Source organism: Barbus barbus (genome assembly GCF_936440315.1).
Source record: "Barbus barbus genome assembly, chromosome: 29".
NCBI classification, from domain to species: Eukaryota; Metazoa; Chordata; class Actinopteri; order Cypriniformes; family Cyprinidae; genus Barbus; species Barbus barbus.
This window is the reverse complement of record NC_136757.1, coordinates 2,501,442-2,522,878: the sequence shown is the minus strand read 5'-3', so window position 1 is coordinate 2,522,878 and position 21,437 is coordinate 2,501,442. Positions and strand designations below refer to the sequence as shown.

Here is a 21,437-nt window from a genome sequence, read left to right as displayed (position 1 = left end):
TAGTAGCCTGGGTTACATAAAACTTTATAAATACTACCTATACACATTTTAAAAATAAATTAAGATTATTAATTAGATAATTAGAAATTAAATAAAAATGACAAATGCATACAACAAAATAAAAAAACTTAACATTTAAATGAAAGACAAAAAAATTAAGGTAAAAACAATTCAAAATATTAAAGAACAAAACGTATGAGTATAATAATGATTCTAACATAACATTAAGCCAAACACCAAAAAAAAAAAACTATATATATATATGTATGTCAGGAATCCTGGCCATGAACTCACCACCAGAGGTCATTCGCTCACCACATGAACTCTTGCACTACACTAACTGTTGCACGCCACCTCAGATTATAATTCCCATCATGCCTCATACCTGGGACTGATTGCACTCCACACCTGCATCTCATTAACACACACACACATAAAAGCCATTCACACACAGCACCTCATTGCTAAGTCTTGATTTGCCCCGGTTGTCATTTCTGAGCGTTATTACCTGTGTTTGTTTTATACCTCTCAACCCTGGACTGTATATCGTTGCTGATTGTTCTCTGCCTGCCCCGACTTGGATTTTTCTATTGGACTTTTGATTCTCGCTGCCTGCCTCGACCTTCCGCCTGTTTTCTCGACTCTGTCTCTGCCTCGCCTCTATTGCTCAGTTTGTTGGTGACTGACCCTGCCTGTTTGACCAATCTTAATAAAAGCTGCAAATGGATCCAACCCAGTCTGGTCTATCGCAACAGAAGACTTTGCCAAACAAGGATCAAGTGGCTTTTTTCAACGGACATGGGTCAGGTATGGATGCAGCGATCTTGTTACTAGCCCTCAAGCAGGGTACACGATCACTCGAGCGTTACATTGCGGAATATTTGGCTCTGGCTAATGGCTCAGAATTACCAGACTGTGTGTTAATAGACTTTTTTTGTGATGGTCTTAACCAGCCGTTGAAATCAAAAGTGATTCGTAAGGGCCCTCGTTTGTCACTTAGTCATTTTCTGGATTATGTTCTGTGGACTGTTGGTTCAGCATTCACTGTGGGTATCGTGGAGGAACGCGATACCGCACTCACTAGTGTGATAACAGCCGTGCTGGAGCACACTCACAAAATGGCGGCCACAACAACACCCTGTCATGTCATTGCTGCCAGTCATGAGTTCAGTCAAGTCACAGCTGATTTTAAGGAGCCAAGTCAAGTCACAGCTGATGTTAAGAAGCCAAGACAAGTCACAGCTGGTCATCCAGAGTCACACCACGTCTCGGCTGGTCATCCAGAGTCACACCACGCCTCGGCTGGTCATCCAGAGTCACACCACGCCTCGGCTGGACATCCAGAGTCACACCACGCCTCGGCTGGACATCCAGAGTCACACCACGCCTCGGCTGGACATCCAGAGTCACACCACGCCTCGGCTGGACATCCAGAGTCACACCACGCCTCGGCTGGACATCCAGAGTCACACCACGCCTCGGCTGGACATCCAGAGTCACACCACGCCTCGGCTGGACATCCAGAGTCACACCACGCCTCGGCTGGACATCCAGAGTCACACCACGCCTCGGCTGGACATCCAGAGTCACACCACGCCTCGGCTGGACATCCAGAGTCACACCACGCCTCGGCTGGACATCCAGAGTCACACCACGCCTCGGCTGGACATCCAGAGTCACACCACGCCTCGGCTGGACATCCAGAGTCACACCACGCCTCGGCTGGACATCCAGAGTCACACCACGCCTCGGCTGGACATCCAGAGTCACACCACGCCTCGGCTGGACATCCAGAGTCACACCACGCCTCGGCTGGACATCCAGAGTCACACCACGCCTCGGCTGGACATCCAGAGTCACACCACGCCTCGGCTGGACATCCAGAGTCACACCACGCCTCGGCTGGACATCCAGAGTCACACCACGCCTCGGCTGGACATCCAGAGTCACACCACGCCTCGGCTGGACATCCAGAGTCACACCACGCCTCGGCTGGACATCCAGAGTCACACCACGCCTCGGCTGGACATCCAGAGTCACACCACGCCTCGGCTGGACATCCAGAGTCACACCACGCCTCGGCTGGACATCCAGAGTCACACCACGCCTCGGCTGGACATCCAGAGTCACACCACGCCTCGGCTGGACATCCAGAGTCACACCACGCCTCGGCTGGACATCCAGAGTCACACCACGCCTCGGCTGGACATCCAGAGTCACACCACGCCTCGGCTGGACATCCAGAGTCACACCACGCCTCGGCTGGACATCCAGAGTCACACCACGCCTCGGCTGGACATCCAGAGTCACACCACGCCTCGGCTGGACATCCAGAGTCACACCACGCCTCGGCTGGACATCCAGAGTCACACCACGCCTCGGCTGGACATCCAGAGTCACACCACGCCTCGGCTGGACATCCAGAGTCACACCACGTCTCCGCTGACCTTCTAGAGTCTCACCACGTCACCGCTAACCATCCTAAACCATGTCACGTCACAGCTGAGCAGATATTCACACCCAGATATTCAAGCCCTGTCACACCCAGATATTTAAGGTCAGTCCTTCGAGTTCCCTGTCTGGTATCCAGCGTGAAGGATGCACCGCTGGTGTCTGTACGCGCAGCTGGTATCCCCAAATCCATTCATTCTATCCCTCCTGTTCCTGAACTAACTCTCTTTTCCGAAGTGCTTCCCATGATGGGGATCGCTCTTTGGTGTGTTTGGGCCGCGTACACCACCACAGAACTCCCAGAGACAGCGGCGACCACTATGATGTCTCTAGAGGTGGCGGCTGTTGCTGCAGAACCTCCGGAGGTGGTGGCGCTCGTTGCTATGTTCCCCGAAGCGATGGTGCCTGCTGCAGTTTCTCCAGACGTGGCAGCGCATGCTGCAGAACCTTTTGAAGCAGGGGTGCTCGCTTCAGCTCCTTGTATGGTGGTGGCGCCCAACAAAACACTTCCAACCCGTCATGTCATGGTCAAAAGAACCGTAAATGAGCACTGTACTTGTCCTGGTAATGAACTCTCCCTGTTTTATAATGGTACTGCTGTAGAACCTTCTAAGGTGGCGGCTACCGCTGCAGAACCTTTGGAGGTATCAGTGGTATCCACTCACCAGCTCTTTTTCTGTCCTGTCACAGCCAAAAGGGCTGTCACTGAACTCCTGTCCTGCCCTGTCACGGCTATGGAGGCTGTCTATGAATCCTCGTCCTACCCTGTCACGGCCATGAAGGCCGTCTATGAATCCTCGTCCTGCCCTGTCATGGCCATGAAGGCCGTCTATGAATCCTCGTCCTGCCCGGTCATGGCCATGAAGGCCGTCTATGAATCCTCGTCCTGCCCGGTCACGGCCATGAAGGCCGTTTGTGAGCTCTCGCCCTGTCCTGTCATGGCTAAGGAGGCCGTCTTTGCGCTTTCACCCTGTCCTGTCACGGCTAAGGAGGCCGTCTGTGAATTCTCGCCCTGCCCCATCACGGCTATGGAGGCCGCTCGTGAACTCTTGCTTTGTCCCGGACTGGCCACAGAGGCCACTTAAGAACTTTTGTCCTGCCTTGGGTTGGCCGATGGTCCCATCTCCGAACTCTTGTCCTGTTCTGAATCAGCCTTGAATGCTGATTTTGAACTCTCTGTCTTGCCCGTTTCTGTTAATCTGTCTGATCAAGAACTGTCAATCTGCCCAGGTTCAAGCTATGAATTAGAACTGTCAATCTGCCCAGGTTCAAGCTATGAATCAGTTTTTGAATTGTCTGTCTGTCCCATTTCCCCTAATGAGTCTAATGTAGAACCACTTGTCTGTCCAGTCCCTAACAAGAGACCTGTTATCCGCCCCATTAGTCCAGTAGAGAGCCCAGAAACTGCTAATGCACTACATGTTTATCCCGTTAACCCTGTCACGGCCATAGAGACCATTCATGAACTATCTTCTTGTTCTGTTTCTCCAAATGTGTCTGTCTTCTCAGTCCTAGTTAGGGAGTTTGCTCATGGACTGTTTACCCGTTCAGTTGTCACCAGAGGAAATATTAATGGACTTCCCATGTTCCCTGCCTTGGTCCTTGAGACCGTGTATGACCTCTGTCTCGTGTGTTGCAATGTCCTCTAGGTCCCTGCCATGGTTTACAGTTCCCTCTGCTCTGGTCTGGTGGTCTGCTGCTCTGCCCTGGTGGGCTCCTGTGCCGTCTACTCCACCCGGGTGGGCTCCTGTGCCATCTGCTCCGCCCTGGTGGGCTCCTGTGCCATCTACCTCTGCTCTGTCGGCCCTGTCCTGGCCTCTGGCTCCGCCCTGGTTTCCTGCCCTGCCGGCTCTGCCTCGATCCCCGGCCACTCCACTTCCGTGGGGACCTGGCCCTCCATCCCTCCCCCTGTTCCGCCTCCGCTCCACCGCCCTCCTTGATTGTATAGGAGCGTCTGGAAGCCGCTCCTTGGGGGGGGCTATGTCAGGAATCCTGGCCATGAATCCTTATTTTTCCTTATTAACTTACCACCAGAGGTCATTCGTTCACCACATGAACTCTTGCACTGCACTAACTGTTGCACGCCACCTCAGACTACAATTCCCATCATGCCTCATACCTGGGACTAATTGCACTCCACACCTGCATCTCATTAACACACACACACATAAAAGCCATTCACACACAGCACCTCATTGCGAAGTCTTGATTTGCCCCGGTTGTCATTTCTGAGCGTTATTACCCGTTTTTGTTTTATACCTCTCAACCCTGGACTGTGTATCGTTGCTGATTGTTCTCTGCCTGCCCCGACTTGGATTTGTCTATTGGACTTTTGATTCTCGCTGCCTGCCTCGACCTTCCGCCTGTTTTCTCGACTCTGTCTCTGACTCGCCTCTATTTCTCAGTCTTCTGGTGATTGGCCCTGCCTGTTTGACCAATCTTAATAAAAGCTGCAAATGGATCCAACCCAGTCTCGTCTATCTCAACAATGTATATGTACAACCACACACACACATACATACATACATACATACATACATACATATATATATATATACATACACATTTATAAATTATATATATAATTGAATTTCCATTGTTTGTTGAAGTACTAAAAAACTTAATAAAAAACCTATACAGACATAATACATTCAGACATTATTTAGCTAAAATTAAAATAGATAACAAATACAAATCACGACAGTATAGTTTATCAGTAATCCTAAGAAATAGCACTGCCAAACACACATGCTAAAACCTACTTACACATAGTAAGAAATGGTTATAAAAACTGAAACAGAAGTGAAACAAGTAGTAGAAAAGAGGAGAAATAAAAAGTGATATCGTATCCTTTGCCGGTGTTCCTGCCCGGTGGAGTCGATGGTCTTTACACTCTTCCTGTCTTCACACGAGGAGGCCTTCACATGACAACTTCACGCGAAGGCTGCCGCGGTAAACTAAGCTTTTTTTTTATATCCATCTAACAAAATACTAATTGAATTTAGCTGGACACACTTTACTTATTTTTCTACAACAAATGGCCAAGCAAGCGCAGACACTGACAAGATACGCGAGACAGAACGAGACCAAACGCAATATCAGCACGTCTCCACACAGTAAACGAAACAAGCGTTTCCTAGCAACGACAACTGCTCTAAACACTAATAAGTAAATACACGTACGAGCTGCTTTTAACTTCCACTGATAAAGACTGCTTCTCTCAAAGAGTATTTCTTTACACTGTTTTCTGCTGGCGCTTGAACACACTTTCCTTATTTTTTCACAACAAATGACCAAGCAAGCGCAGACACTGACAAGATACGCGAGACAGAACAAGACCAAATGCAATTTTAACAATGCAAATTGTGTCAAAGCAGCTTTACATCAGCTTGATGTGGTGTGTGGCCAAGTATGGTGACACATACTCTGAATTTGTGCTCTGCATTTAACCCATCCAAGTGTACACACAGTAGTGAACATACACCCAGAGCAGTGGACAGCCAATGCTGCGTCGCCCGGGGAGCAGTTGGGGGTTCGGTGCCTTGCTCAAGGGTCTCACCTCAGTCGTGGTATTGAGGGTGGAGAGAGTGTTGGTTATTCACTCCCCCACCTACAATCCCTGCTGGACCTGAGACTCGAACCCACAACCTTTGGGTTACAAGTCCGACTCTCTATCCATTAGGCCACGAGTGCCCAGGAAGGTGGACATGCTATTTATTACGCCAGCGATTTTCAATTCCAGTTCTTGCACATTCTGTATATTTTGTATGTTTCTCTTATCACTTCCGACATTTGTTCTATTCGACCATAAGTGGCCTGCGAAGTGGCCATCACTGGATATTCCGTATATGTTCCATTCAGAGGGCATAAAAAGAGAAAAAAGTGTGTGACTAATTACTCACTTTGTTCTTGCTTTCCCTCTAAGAAAATGATGCCACTTCTAGCAAGTCATGTGATTTTGGGCATATGCTTACATTTTTAAAGGGAATGTAGTACCACTGTAACAGGGTAGACTGGAGTTTGAGAGACATACTAAACAACTAAATTGTTTTACACATAGAAATGTTTTTGCAGCACATTAAATTGTTATATGAAAAGAATATAAGTAAATGTATATACTAATACTCAAAATGGCTAATTTAGAGATATAGAACTTGAGAAGAATGATTGGGGACATCGCAATTTGTCTGTCAAGCGCTTCAGAAAGTTGTGTTTTTATTATAGGGGCCAAGCACCAAAGGTGCTATGCAACCTATTGTATTCATTGACATTCTTCTTCTTCTTCTTCTATTTCTTCTTCTTCTGCTCTGTGAGTCAATGGCAGCCCATAGAACCACTTGCGGTAAAATTATGAAATTGACGACAGTTTTAACACTAACCATAGCAAGTTTGGAGTCTCTAACTCAAACCCTCTACTGCCATCAACAGTTCAAAGATGCACTTATATTTATGCTAATAACTTTTCCCCTCAGGTTCCTTGGCTCATGCCAAGTTGATTGCACACCAAAATTTACAATTTTACAGGCCAAGATTTTTTGCTACTTTTTTGCTAAGAAACCTACTTTCTCGAACTCATCCTAGATGGTTTATCTGATTTTCACCAAAACTGGCGCAGATCATCTTAAGAACGTGCTGGCAAAAAGTTATGGAATTCAAGTAGATTAGTCAAACCGTTCTCAAATAGTGCGCGAACGAATTTGATGAAGAGCAAGCCAAAATGGATGTGACGCTATATCTCTGCGACACTTTTGCATATTGAGACCACACTTGGTGTGTATTATAATAACCATGACCTGAGGCTACCTGCACAGTGTCGGCACAGCACACCTAGTAGTCAGGAGACATGAAAAATGGTTATTATAACTTCTGAACGGTTGGCCAAAAATCATAAACCAGGGGCCTCATTTATAAAGCGTGTGTACGCAGAGATATGATCTTAGATACGCTTAAATCCACGCCAGCACTCATATTTATAAAAACAGTCTTTGATGTGGAAAAGTGCTTAGCGTCACGTCAGGGTCTGAGCAGACGTACACACTTTTTATTGTCGGAGTATTGCAGGTTTTTGAAAATGTAAGCCGTTCTTACAGCTCGCTGTTCTAAATTATGATGATTGGTGATATTTTATATGTTAATGACATTAATTAGGAGTTGTTTACAAGAAGATAGCTGAAAGCATTCATTCTATGAATCAAACGTATGCATATTCGAGATATGATCGTAAGATCAAATTTAGGATGGTTTCTGTGCAACATTTTATAAATGAGGCCCCTGGTATCTTTAGATTCGGAGTCGAACCATACCCAAATTTTCAGATTTTAGCCATATTAGGCGTTGGTCATTTTGAATTTAGTCAAAAAATGCTGTATTTTAGAAACGGTATGCGTCTTCGGCACCGTGCCCTGATGATACTCAAAATGTTTTGGGGCAGTTATAATCAAAAGTTATAATGAAATTTCCCCAAAAAAATTCGAATAACATTTGAGTGTATAAGCCTATTGTAATGAAACTGGTCTCAATATCTTTTGTGGGTCATGCAGAGAAATTAAAAGTCTGGTCGTGAGCGATCGTATAGGTGTGGATACATTTGTACCAGCTCAGCTATTCGACACTCCAGTGTATTCATGATGCTTGATGGTATAAGTAATAAACTGGAAAAAAAAAATCTCACGTCAAAGATGTGCAACCACCATCGCCACAGACCAGTGGTAGCTCAAAAGTGTTTAGGAGCCAAAATGAACTTTCCCAGAAAGTTCGCTTTGGTAAGCTGTTTCGAACTGCCAAAACGGACTCAAAACCAACTTTGTATCTGCCTGATTTTGTTCGAAATTATATTATATCTGTTCGTTCTTCGATTTTGTTTGAAGTATATCGGGGCCTTTACACTATATCGCAAAGTCCCAGACTGGACTGCAAGTAAAACTTGCCTCTGTTGTTGACTATAGACAGGAAGGAGTCAAAAACAAAACCTGCTGCCTGACACAATGTCTTTTGTTGTAGGTGATGATATCTGGTGGATTGGGCCAATTTGCCAAGGATCCAAAGTTTGTGATGGCGACAAAACACGAGATTGCAGATGCTTGCGACATGACGATTGATGAGATGGAAAGTGCTGCTAGCAATTTACTGAACGTGACGCTAGGCCACGGGCCGGAGGCAGACGAGGCAGGCCTGCGTCAGAATAATCTGCGCGACTACAGCGATGAGGAGATGGACATGAGCAATAAACGCGAGGAGGATCTCGCAGACGAAATGATCTACGTCTCAGTATTATAGTGAAGAATTCAAAATACCCCAACAAAACTAAATCATGTTGAAAATGAATGAATGAGGTAATTGTGCCTTTAAACGGGAGTGTCATGGAGAGATCTGCTGGCTTACATGAACCAATAGATTTGGACCTTTTCATTTAGTAAGCAAACCTTTTGATATCTTGGGAAATTTCTAGCAAGATCCAAATGTGATGGCATTGCCGACCGAAGTGTTTTCCTCTCAATCTATGCATGCACTGGACCTTTGAAGATCCCTAACCAACTTACCAGCCAAAGTCCTCTTGGTCAAAGGTACTAAACAGCATTTCTTGAGACCCATTCAAGACACTTTCACCATTTGAGTCAAAATAATTTTATTCACACATACAAGGCAATTACAGTGGTAAAAACTTCACAATGATTCCTCCTAGTTTGGTAACTGAACTAAGTCTTTCAAATTAAATGTCACAAAAATGTAAGTCATGATTGACCGAATGTCTTTTTCCAGTTTTTCCGTATTCAAAGTGCATCAAGGTTGGTGACATTTGCCATCTTTGACTTCAAATCTGCTGCATCATATCTTTGTGTTGCATACAGGAATGCAAATGTAATCATCTCACTTGGAATATAGTGCACAAACTATATGGACTATGGAGCTCTGAACTTCATTTGTGTTTCATGGAGAAAAAAGGTTTGAAACAGCAAGGTGAGTAAATCATTTTTGGGCGAACGTAAGATAACACATAAATGGAAAGGCAAATGATCCATACTCCTATATTCACATGATGAAATAATGCAAGATGCCAGTTTTGGTGGTGGAAGAAAAGGACATTTGTGATATTTCCCTATTTGTCTGTTGAGTAAATATGGCTGTAAAATGCACAAACTAAGGCATTTAAATAATCACTAATCACACTGCAGGTCAATATAATTTGAAACCATTCATGTTCAAATATTAATTCATCACAGGATCATAATTTTAAGTGGACATGTCATAGACTTCAGGTACTCAAACAGATCTTACAAAGGGCTTTACACAGCAGCACCATCCAAAAGCTGTTTCTGCTCACGGCCGTCTGACTCGCTGAACTCTCAGAAACATTGCGATGGAAACAGCAGCTTCTTTCTCTAATAGAGGTAGTTACTAAACATATCAAAACAATGAGCTCTCGAGTCGTAGAGTCGGCTTGAGTGTGCGTTACTGTTAGTGTGAGCATATCTCTCGAGATAATTATTAAACTGCTTTTGTCCTCCAGCTTCTTCAGCTGGTCACACAGCAACTGTGTTTTTATTTCTTATTTATTTTCATCTCATTGGTTCTGTAATTGATAATGAGATCTATGTCTCACACATCTGATGACGTTTGGGCTTATATAAAATAATAAAGTTCACCCAAAACATGCTGTCATCATTTACTAACCCGAATGCTCGGTCCAAACCTGTGTTCGTGATTCAAAAAGGACAAGTGCTATGAAAGTATTATGAAAATAGTCCATAGAATCTGTGTGCTATATTGCTGTGGTGTGACAGCATTGAACGAGGATCAGACCAACATCAGTATACGGTGGATCGATTTCATTTCAATTTGAAGGAACGTGTCTATATGGTTTCTGTCATAGTTTGAGAATTATCCAGATATGAACTAAAATAGCTATTTTCATGTTTTTTACCTATAATTAAATGCAATTATAAATCATAAGATTGTGTGTAGATTACTGGCATTATTGAAGTGAAGGTCATTCGTGTTGTGCGAATGATTATTTCAGGTAATGCAAGTGTCAGTCATCTGCATAGGCAATATTTGGACATTACGACATTTAAATCAATCATCAGGAGACTTTTATAATTTAATCATTTTATTATTTTTGAGAGGTACAGTTATTATTTAAAAGATAAACATCTGTTGTAGTGATTTTACAAGCATTTTCAATCTGTTCAAATTGGTCCACTGTTTGTTACATTCTTTTTATTACTCCATTATAATTTAATAAAGGATGGAAAAATACATTGTGCCAGAATAAAGAACTCATAAGAAGATTCTCTTTTTCTCTCCATGTAAACATTAAAGAGTTATTTGCATAGATACTTGGTTCCTACTGGAGGCTCAGCAGCTGAAATGTATTACTTCTGATTATTAACACATCATAATTGTGTGGAAATGCAAACTGGAAAAACATATGCTGCAAATGGCTCTTCTTTAAAGCATGTGATATTAGTAAGTTTCATTAAGACACTTATGGAGGCAATGATCAAGATCATGTCTAGTCATACTTCATTAAATGCATTAGCAATGATCCTTTTTAATAATGTACATCTGAATTTAAGACCTACTGAAATCAGTCACTGTGGATGATTCTAAGCTGCCTAAGACTGAAGAGTGGTTTGATCATGTGCCAAAATTATTCATTTAAACCAGGAAAATTTGACCTCCCAACTGTTCCCATTAATTGAAACCACAAGTCTAAGCACGTTCTCCTGTGAATGGCCAGGTCAAGGCCGTCTTATCTCTGTGTCTCGAGAGTCTCGGGCCAGTAAACAGGAACTCCAGGGTCGTGGAGCGAGGGAATCCCTTTAATGACGTCCGCTGCCTTTTCAGCGATCATTATGGTGGGGGCATTCAGGTTCCCGCTCACCATGCTGGGCATAACGGAGGCGTCCACCACCCTCAGCCCCTGCAGGCCATGCACACGCAGAGCAGGGTCCACCACCGCCCTGCTGTCCGAGGCGCTGCCCATCTTACACGTGCAGGACGGGTGATAGGCGCTGTCCGCCTTCTGCCGGACGAAAGCGTCGATCTCTGCATCGGATTGAATGGCGGGGCCCGGCTGCACCTCGGGGCCTCGGAAAGGGTCGAAGGCTTTTTGAGCAAAGATTTCCCGTGTGAGCTTGATGCATTGTCTGAACTCCAACATATCAGTGTCTGTGGGGCGTGAGGAGATGAAGAACATGAGGCAGTGAGAAACTACCCAAGAATCAGTTAGCACAGTTATGATGTCAGGATCAAATGTTCAAAGCATAAACACAACTTATTCAGGGTTAGCTACTCGCCTACGGTTACCGCCTTTCATCTCAATATGCTCAATATGTTTGTAGATTTTTCTTAAATCAGATGCCCATTTTCTACAAGTTGATATGATTCTTTAGGATAGTAATGAAAATAAATAACTTACTTTGGTTACAATTTCGCAATGGTAGTGTAAAACAACACATTTTTACCCTGTCAAAATCAGCTCTGCACACAGCAACCCGTTTTAGTGCATGTTGCTTTAAATGCTAATGAGCTCTGCTGGCCCCGCCCCTCTTTTCCATGGGGTGACGAGCCATTCTCAAGAGACTGTTTACTTTAGCTGCGGAACTTGCTAACTAGCACGTTATTAGGAAAGGCGATTTGCAAACATTCATAAAAGAACCTTATACTCACTTCTTCTGTAGATGAAGCTGGATCATGAATGATTCGCGCAAACAAAAACGCATTTAGGTAGATCGGGGGCGCATTCCCTTCATAAACAAAAGTAATCCACATGTAATCCACTCAGATGTCGGGAGTAAATTATGACTGCTATGTTCATTATTACATCCAACAACAAAAACACCTTAATTGCTTAGGAGACATTCTTGTCTACATCTGCTTCAGTGGTGAAACAATGGCGAACTGATGACAGCTAACAGCTCACTCAGGGGGGGTCTATGATAAAACACCAGTGTCAATCAACTATCGTGGGAGGGGCCTTCGTGCATGTGACGTCACAGTCAAGAAGCTAAGAACGGCTTGATTTGAGAAGGGATATTATTAATAGGGATTAAATTAAAAAAATGGGTGGATTTTTATCATTATACGGTGGATATGTACGAACACTGCCAACACACATTTATGTTCAAACAACATGTAAAAGTGAATTTTGCATCCGATGACCCCTTAAATATAGAAGAATCAACAAACTTTTGACTGGAATTGCCTTAAAGGGGTCATATGATGCGATTTCAAGTTTTCCTTTCTCTTTGGAGTGTTACAAGCTGATTGTGCATAGATAAGATCCCTGAAGTTGCAAAGACTAAAGTCTCAAAACCAAAGAGATATTCTTTATCAAAGTTAAGACTCTGCCACGCCCCCCTAAAACGGCTTATTTAAACACGCCTCCACACGTCTACGTCACGATGTGGAAATATTTGCGTAATGCCTCCCAAATGTTCACGCAAAGAAAGAAGGTGTGGTTTCAGTAAGCGCAGTAGTGTTGATGCAGCCATGCCAGGGAGACGCTGTGTGTTTCTAGGCGAAAGCAAAAGACCTTTATTTGACCTTTCGGAAGTAGATGCAATTAGGAATCATTAAGATTACTTACAACAGAACAGTACAACCCAGAAGTTACCACAACGCATTTTATGGATGACCGTTTTGTGAACCTAGGAGAGGAGGTAATTCTGACTTTGCTATGACAATCTGGCACTTCTGAATCAAAAGGCTTAAAAAACATACTAAATGGTGTTTTTTTGAAAATCTAAAAATGCACAAAGTCTCCTGTGAGGGCTAAGTTAAGGTGTAGGGTTGGTGTAGGGCAATAGCACACACAGTTTGTTCAGTATAAAAACCATTACGCCTATGGAGAGTCCCCATAAACCACAAAAACCAACGTGTGTGTGTGTGTGTGTGAGAGAGGGAGACACGGTCATCATCACTGTGTCTGTCACGCAACTCAGTTTTTCCTGTCGGGCTTGAACTGATGGTAAAACTAAGGACATTATTAACTTTACATTTATTTTGAAAGCTAAAGCTCATGATTATGGAAAGGGGGGTTACATTTCCGACGAGTGCTTGTGGTGTTCGGCCAATCACAATGCACTGTGTCAGTTGGCCAATCAGAGCAGACTGCACTTGTCGGAAGGAGAGACTTTGTAGAAAACGAAGCGTTTGAGGCGGGGCACAGAGGACCTACAATAATGTACAGTATTTGAAAAATAATGTTTTTTTTTAACATTAAATCATGTCAACATATTCTGTTACACCAAATACACAAAATAATGATCTTAAAAAACAGCATCATAAGACCCATTCAAGGTTCTTAAACAAAATTGGCATTTAAAAAAGTAAGACAATGGACCTTTTTCACATTTCTGGGTTTTTCAGCAGCGGAAGTCGTCATAGTTGGGTTAACTTCAAGAGCAGTGAATGGGAGAGTCCCACAAATATATTTTTTGCATTCCCATTTGCTCAAATAGTAAAAGAAAAACTCCACAATAGTGTTTTCATGACCTTCAAAAAAAGGAAAACAATTGAGAGAGACCGATAACGGCAGAGAGACAGAAGAGAGAACGATGTTAATTTACCGTCTCTCCCATAGACTCTGCATTAGAAACACCCTCGCATTAGCCTTAACTAGATTTGATGTAATTTGATGCAAATGTGATATAATACAAAGTATAGTTATAAATGTACAAAAAAAATCTAAATCAAAATATAAGAACTTAAGGATTTACGATGCTGATGACCGTTAAACGCGTCGTCACAGTCTGCTGAAAAGGGTCCATTTAAAATGCGGAAAGTTCAGACAAAGCACCTGTATCATTGAACACTATTTGTTTCTAGACCGCAAATTTCAAAAGTTGAGCAGAAAAACTATTGCAACACTTTTGGAATGTGGGAGAGATACAATTATCAAAATAAATGTCCTTTAATAGCAAGAAACTGGAAAATGAGTGGGAAAGAATCTCTCTCTCTCTCTCTATCCAATTTGGGGACTGATGGTTACCCTCGAATCAACAGCTCCATTACACAGCACAACTATAACCCCTCTCGCTCCTGAGGCCTGAGCTGCTCTAAACGTGTCAGATCAGAGCAAACGTACCGGTGGAGAGGTAGTTGGGTTGGATGATAGGGTGGGTAAAAGGGTCTCTACTCTTCAGTTTGAGCCACCCAACACTCGTGCTCCTCATGGGTCCAACATGAACCTACACACATCACAGAGAAGTCATATTGCATGAAACAAGTGTGCATAAGCAAATACGCCATGAGGGCAAAGACTGAAGCAGGACTCTCTCTTAATATCATCAGTGTGAAGAAAGTCAAACATCTACTTGCTCGGCTGCGGGTGAATTAAAGGGGTGTTCACACATACAGGCGTTCACAGTGACAAAACGAGTGGACGTCAATTTCACAAACGATTGTCGGTGATGTGATGTGGGCATGTCTAGAGATGGAAAGTCAAACCTTAATCCCAGGTAACAAATTTAGGTTATAAAAACGTTGTGAGAACATTGTTCTGAAATGTTTCTAAACACTGAATTGTCTAGTTTTCTTGTTGTTATTAGAATGTTATTTACAGGTTCCCGAAATGTTTCTTAGAACGTTCAGCTAACTTTTCACCCCAAATATGTTATTTCATATGTTATATGTTATTTTATTTTTTTAATTGTAAGTATGTTCAAAAGTCCAGTTTTCTTGTTGTGATTAGAACATTATTTAAAGATTAGTAAAACGGTCCTTGCCACGTTCTAACTTTTTCACCCAAAATATAACATTATTTGAATATTTTTTTTTTTTCCATTTTAAGAATGTTCAAAGTCCAAACTGTTATAAAATATAATGAAAATATAAATGCAAAATATAATGCTATTTTTATCTTTTTTTTATATATATATTCTAAGAACATAATGTTGTGCTTATAACATTATTTAAAGGGGACCAAAACATGTATTACAACATTTTGCTAGTTTTATTTTACATAGAATATAACGTCATTAGAACATTTAATTTGAATATTTTAAGAACGTTTTCTCACCTTTATTGGAATGTTCATCAAGTAAAAATACCATCATGAGGACATTCCAAGAATGTTTTTATCAGAACGTTTTCTCTCAGTGTTATGAGAACGTATATCAAATATGAAGAGTTAGAAGATCGTTCCATAGACATTACTTTTAAGAATTTTTTTTCCTAACATTTAACTTTTAGAAAACATTAGCTATTGGTTTGTCTTTTCGCAAACAGCGATGTATCAGAAATCACCAGCATTCTGAGCCAGTGTGGTTCTCTAATAATCTTGTTTATATGATATGATTCACAACGCACTACTGCTGTTTATGTACAAACACATTTCACTGCAGAATGTGAATGTTAGGCTACACCTGCTACACTAAAAATACAGCCATTTATTGACCTGTGTGAACACCCCTCTACATCATGTGACTCTTTAGGCTTGACAACAGAGAACACAGATAATGTTTGATTAGCAAGAGTCACAACAGGCAGAATTAAGCAGTCTTTAAACCACTCTGACCTGGAAGGCCTCGATCTTGGATTTAACACGGCCGTGATCGATGACCTGAGAGGGCAGGAAATGGAACTGAATATCAGGATGAGGAACGCCAGGACGACTACGAATGAACCCGCCGCTCTCCAGATGAGCCGTTGCACCGTAACCTGCAGCAAAACACAAGCGTCTTAATGTCACACAAATAACCGGAGCTCTCACAGAACACTCAGATTCATTACCTGTGAATCTGAGAAGCCATTCCAGGCCGATCTTCACCATGTGGAAGGGCTTCTGGGCTTTGTAGAGTGTGATGGGTTGAGTACAGCGATGCTGCACATATATCTCCAGATGATCCTGCAGATTACAGCCCACACCTGGGAACACACGACCACCGTTCCTTCACAAGCAGAGTCCACATTTGATGTTTTTGTAAAGATTTTTAGTTATCAGTTTTAATCCCAAATTCACTGGCAGCAGTCCCCCGTTCCTACAGATCACTACTCATTTCAAATAAACAAGTCAGATCAAAACACAGCTGTTGGGAGAACAGCAAGATATGCCAATAAAAACAGGCTTGAGAGCTCAGCTTGAATCTTTCTGATCTCCATGTGTCTAGTGAAAAAAGAAAAAGCATAAAAATAATTACACAAACGTTTAATAATAATAAATGCAAAACTAAATATCATGGTCATATCATGCCTTTTGTGTTTTAAGGCTCATACAAACCAAGACTGATAACTATAAAGATTACTATAACAATAACTATATCAGCATCCAGACCAATGCATGATAATGTTTGGTTTACTGTTGTATACCATTTTAAATTCTGTAGACCGTATAGACTTGGGCTAACATTAGTGTTCCAGTAAAGCACACTAGTTTGGAAACCTTGTGATATTTCAAAACATACTGAAATACTGTCTTGGAGCAGTTATTAGGCACATTTACAGGTAAATTCTAGAATATCCAAGGTGAAGTACATAATGTTTGATGTTGAAGTCTCCTCAGATTAATGTATGATGTTAATGTGTGCATTTGTTTTTCATTTAGAAGTTTAAAAGACTTCCTTCAAAATGTATCACTGACTAAATTGCTCTGGAAAAAGAAAGTGTTTTCTAAAGATTGACCAAAAAGTATGACTCTGAAGTGATAAAGTGACCAAATAAGTGTACTGCTGAGTGTTACCAGCTCATTTTATTCACTGGCCCTGAGCTGTCAGACATGAGCATCCATGCTGTAATATGTGTGCTCTTCAGCTGCGGTGCTAACCATGAGAAATGAAAACTGGAATATTTTAGTTTTGGACTCTTATCTTCTTTCTTCAAATGTGCCCAGTTTGTCCTCACAACAAAAACAATGGAAATGGGTTTTTTGAAAGAAGGGATGATGAAATGTGGTTGTTTTAAACAAGCTTTTTTAAATCACTGGGTGCTAAAATAAAATTGCCTTTAGGTGCTTTAGAGGCAAATGAAAAATAAAATGGCAGTAACAAACTTTCATTTGCTATGAAACAAAATGACTCTCTTTTTTGCGGTCAAAATCAGAAATGCCCAAACCAGGGACCTTTGATTTGGCCCACCATGCCATATCACAGAAGGAGGGAAAAAGTAGGCATAACAAATATGCTATTGAAGCATTTATAATTAATATTTATTTTTTAATATGATTCAGTTTTATTTTTGCATTAAAAAAAAAAAAGAATGTTTAAAAATAACTTTTTTTTAAATTGTTGTTTAAACGTTCAAGCATTTATTTCATGTATTTTGAGCCATTTCCCCTATATAATCATGACTATATAAACATGAGTGGAACGGGAGCTCTAGTGAACTGTGGCTATTGCACACAAAGTGGTAAATGATGCAAAGCAGTTTCAGGGAAATCATTTCATTGCAAGGCTAAAATTGGAGCGGTCAAAAAAATTAAGAAAAAAATATCCTTATTTTGCTTCTCATAAATTTGTTTTGGTGGATTAAATGGCAAAATGTATTTCTTTTTTTCTTCCTCTACAACAATTCCCAGAAAACACATTAATAACATGCATATGGTGAAGCTGCTTTGCACTAAAGCACCGGTTCAATTTAACTGTGATGAATAGTGATGTGACATTTATTAAGTCAAGTGAGGGTCAGATGTCATTCTTATATTGTGATTTGTGCGTCATGTTTGCATTCTTAAGGTCTGCCTAAAATCAAAACTGACCCAATTTATTTTCTTATAGCATGTTACTTGTCTTGCTGTGAACGTCTTACTTTGGCCTCGATCTTTAATCAAAATGTCAGAACTTGCACTTCCTGTGATATGAATCACTTGTGAAGTTCAAGTTCAAGTTCAAGTTCAAGTCAGCTTTATTGTCAATTCTTCCACATGTACAGTACATACATACAGAGAATTGAAATTGCATTACTCTCAGACCCTTGGTGCATACAGTTAACATTAAACACGTTCAGATACAGATAAATACAGTTTAAACATATGTACATACAACTATACAATTATGCAAATGAGGATATTGTAGAAAAAAAATAAGAATTAGATCGATAAAGTGGCATAAGGCGCATGGCAGATAGAGTGCAAAACCAGTTAAATAAACAACACTGTGTAGATATATTTGTAGTGCAAAAGAGCTTATCAGTCTGAGGACATTGTAGAAAATAAAAACAAGAGAGATAGATAAAGTGCATAAGGCACATGGCAGAATAGATGGAGTGCAAACCAGTTGAATGTACAAAGACAAAAACAAAACTGTGCAGATGTTTTGTTTTGTTATGAGTGTAGTGCAAGAAGAGCTTATCAGTCTGGTAAAGTGACAAGTCGAAGTGACTGTTCGGATGGTTTTTGTCAGACTATCCGAAGAGGTAATTTGCAGTCAATGTTGGATGGGTAGTGATCAGCCAATGCTGCACAAGTGACAGGTGCCGGTCACAGTTTGTTGGTCAGTGGGGGGGGTGTCACAGAGTCAGAGTTCCTAGTGTGTTGCTGTGTTAAATGGGGGTGAGAGAGGGGAGGGGGGGCAAGGATGGGAGGGAGTTCAGCTTCCTGACAGCCTGATGTATGAAGCTGTCCTTCAGTCTGCTGGTCCTCGCCTGGAGACTCCGCAGTCTCCTCCCTGATGGCAGCAGACTGAAGAAGCTGTGTGTCGGGTGGGTGGGATCGCCTGCAATGCGGAGGGCTTTGCGGGTGAGACGGGTGCTGTAAATGTCCTGGAGGGAGGGGAGAGAGACACCAACGATCTTCTCAGCTGCTCTCACTATGCGCTGAAGTGACTTGCGGCAGGATGCGTTGCAAGCGCCATACCACACAGTGATGCAGCTAGTCAGGATGCTCTCGATGGTGCCTCTGTAGAAGGTGCACATGATGGGGGCCGGGGCTCTGGCTCTTCTGAGTTTGCGGAGGAAGTAGAGACGCTGCTGTGCTTTCTTGGCCAGTGCTACAGTGTTGTTAGTCCAGGAGAGGTCCTCAGTGATGTGCACACCCAGGAACTTGGTGCTGCTCACTCTCTCCACTGTCGCACCGTTGATGGTCAGAGGGGCATGCTGAGTGTGTACTCTCCTGAAGTCAACAACAATCTCCTTCGTCTTCTTCACGTTCAGAGAGAGATTGTTGTCACTGCACCACCCGGCCAGGCGGCTCACCTCGCTCCTGTAGTTTGTCTCATCTCTGTTGCTGATGAGACCCACCACAGTCGTGTCATCCGCAAACTTAATGAAAATGTTGGAGTTGTGTGATGGTGTGCAGTCGTGGGTCAGCAGAGTGAAGAGGAGGGGGCTCAGCACACATCCTTGGGGGGCCCCAGTGTTCAGTGTGATGGTGCTGGATGTGTTACTGCCGACCCGTACTGCTTGAGGTCTCCCGGTCAGGAAGTCCAACAGCCAGTTGCACAGAGAGGTGCTGAGCCCCAGCTGGACCAGTTTGTGAGTGAGCTGTTGAGGGATGATTGTGTTGAATGCTGAACTGAAGTCTATGAACAGCATCCTGACATATGAGTCTTTTTTCTCCAGATGTGTGAGGGCTGGGTGGAGGGCAGTGGTGATGGCATCATCGGTCGAGCGGTTGGACCTATATGCAAACTGGAAGGGGTCCAGGGAGGGGGGGAGGACAGACTTGATGTGGTGCAAGACTAGCCGTTCAAAGCACTTCATGAGGATGGGAGTGAGTGCTATTGGACGGTAGTCATTGAAGCAGGATGGAGATGACTTCTTAGGGACTGGAATGATGGTGGTAGCTTTGAAGCATGTGGGGACAACAGCCTGATTTAGTGAGATGTTGAAGATGTCTGTGAAGTGACATACTGCCAAGTACGATACCATTCGGAAAAAGCTTGGTATAAATTTATGGTGTAAAATCCACATTAATAATGTGTTTTAAATAGTGCTGTCAATCGATTAAGAAAAATTAACTTTGTTTTCTGAAATTAATCTCACCTAACATTAAAGTTTTTAAATATACTTTTATATTTCAATCATTTTACATTCAATCTTCAAATGAATGTAGAAACAACAAAGACAGTATATTTTTATATTTGTTTAGCGCCAATGTTTCATGACTGAAGGTGATACCAATGATACCAATACTACTGATGTGTTTAGGTATTTGTTATTTTTCCCTCATTTTTAACCATTGACTACAGCCATTCAACACTACAGCATAATTGAGAGCTGTCAATTTGAACATATATTAGACAAAAAAAAAATAACTTCTAATTTAAGTGAACTTAAAACAATGTTCACATGAACCCATTATAATGTCATATTTAGCTACCAGTGCCCTTCAGCAAGTAGACAATATACAGAAATTAAATAGTTATCATTGCTATTGAAAAGTTATCAACACAAAATGCTAAATTAAATACAGGTGAATCCTTAAAGCTAAAACAGTTATTGATTTCCTCTTTTTTTCTTTGATGAACAAACATCACAGTAGCTGGTTATTATGTTATTTGGCTGCTATTACTTTAAGAGCTGCTGCTGCTGAACTCTCATGCTCGTAGTTTCATTCACACTTTAATATGAAATAGCACGTGTTACAAGCACGGTATAACAGCTGACAGGACAGGAAAATTGTTTTTTACTGACAATGGCCTGACAACATCTCATCTGACCACAGTTCACTGATGTTCTACTGATGAAGCTCGTCACCTCGTATCTGTTTCTGTGCTCGTTTGACTCGCGCCTCACGCTCAAGTTGAGTGTGCGTCTGAAACGTCTCCCATTTGATGTGGTGGTAAAGACGTTCTGCGTCTAAATAAATGCAATTCTTGTCAAGAAAAAAAGAGACCGAAGCTGCAGTTGTGAGTGGAGTGGCCAACCCAAGCTCCGCCCCTGCATTAAATATTTTTAATGCCGTTAAACTGGAAAAGTTAATTTTCGACAGCACTAGTTTTAAATTTTGTCAGATAACAATGCAAGCGTTGATGCGTGTCATTTGATGCAGATGCACTACTCACTGTAAAACACTAAAACATAGCATTGTTATTTTATAATCTAGATGG

At 42.1% G+C, this 21,437-nt stretch overlaps 2 protein-coding genes across 2 annotated transcripts in view; one reads left to right on the top strand and one right to left on the bottom strand.

Moving 5' to 3' along the window:
- Positions 1-10,732, top strand: part of LOC306848841 (voltage-dependent L-type calcium channel subunit alpha-1D-like) — a 116,837-nt gene extending 106,105 nt beyond the window's left edge. Inside the window, exon 47 of the mRNA XM_079383591.1 lies at positions 8,452-10,732. Within this exon, the coding sequence (XP_079239717.1) occupies positions 8,452-8,727 (276 nt within the window). The 3' untranslated portion in view covers positions 8,728-10,732. The remainder of the gene's footprint in view (positions 1-8,451) is intronic.
- LOC306849619 (choline dehydrogenase, mitochondrial-like) overlaps positions 10,545-21,437 on the bottom strand; it is a 30,293-nt gene continuing 19,400 nt past the window's right edge. The window contains exons 5-8 of the mRNA XM_079384788.1: positions 16,189-16,323; positions 15,974-16,116; positions 14,543-14,645; positions 10,545-11,622 (exon numbers count right to left, since the gene is read on the bottom strand). Of these exons, the coding sequence (XP_079240914.1) occupies positions 11,204-11,622; positions 14,543-14,645; positions 15,974-16,116; positions 16,189-16,323 (800 nt within the window). The 3' untranslated portion in view covers positions 10,545-11,203. The remainder of the gene's footprint in view (positions 11,623-14,542; positions 14,646-15,973; positions 16,117-16,188; positions 16,324-21,437) is intronic.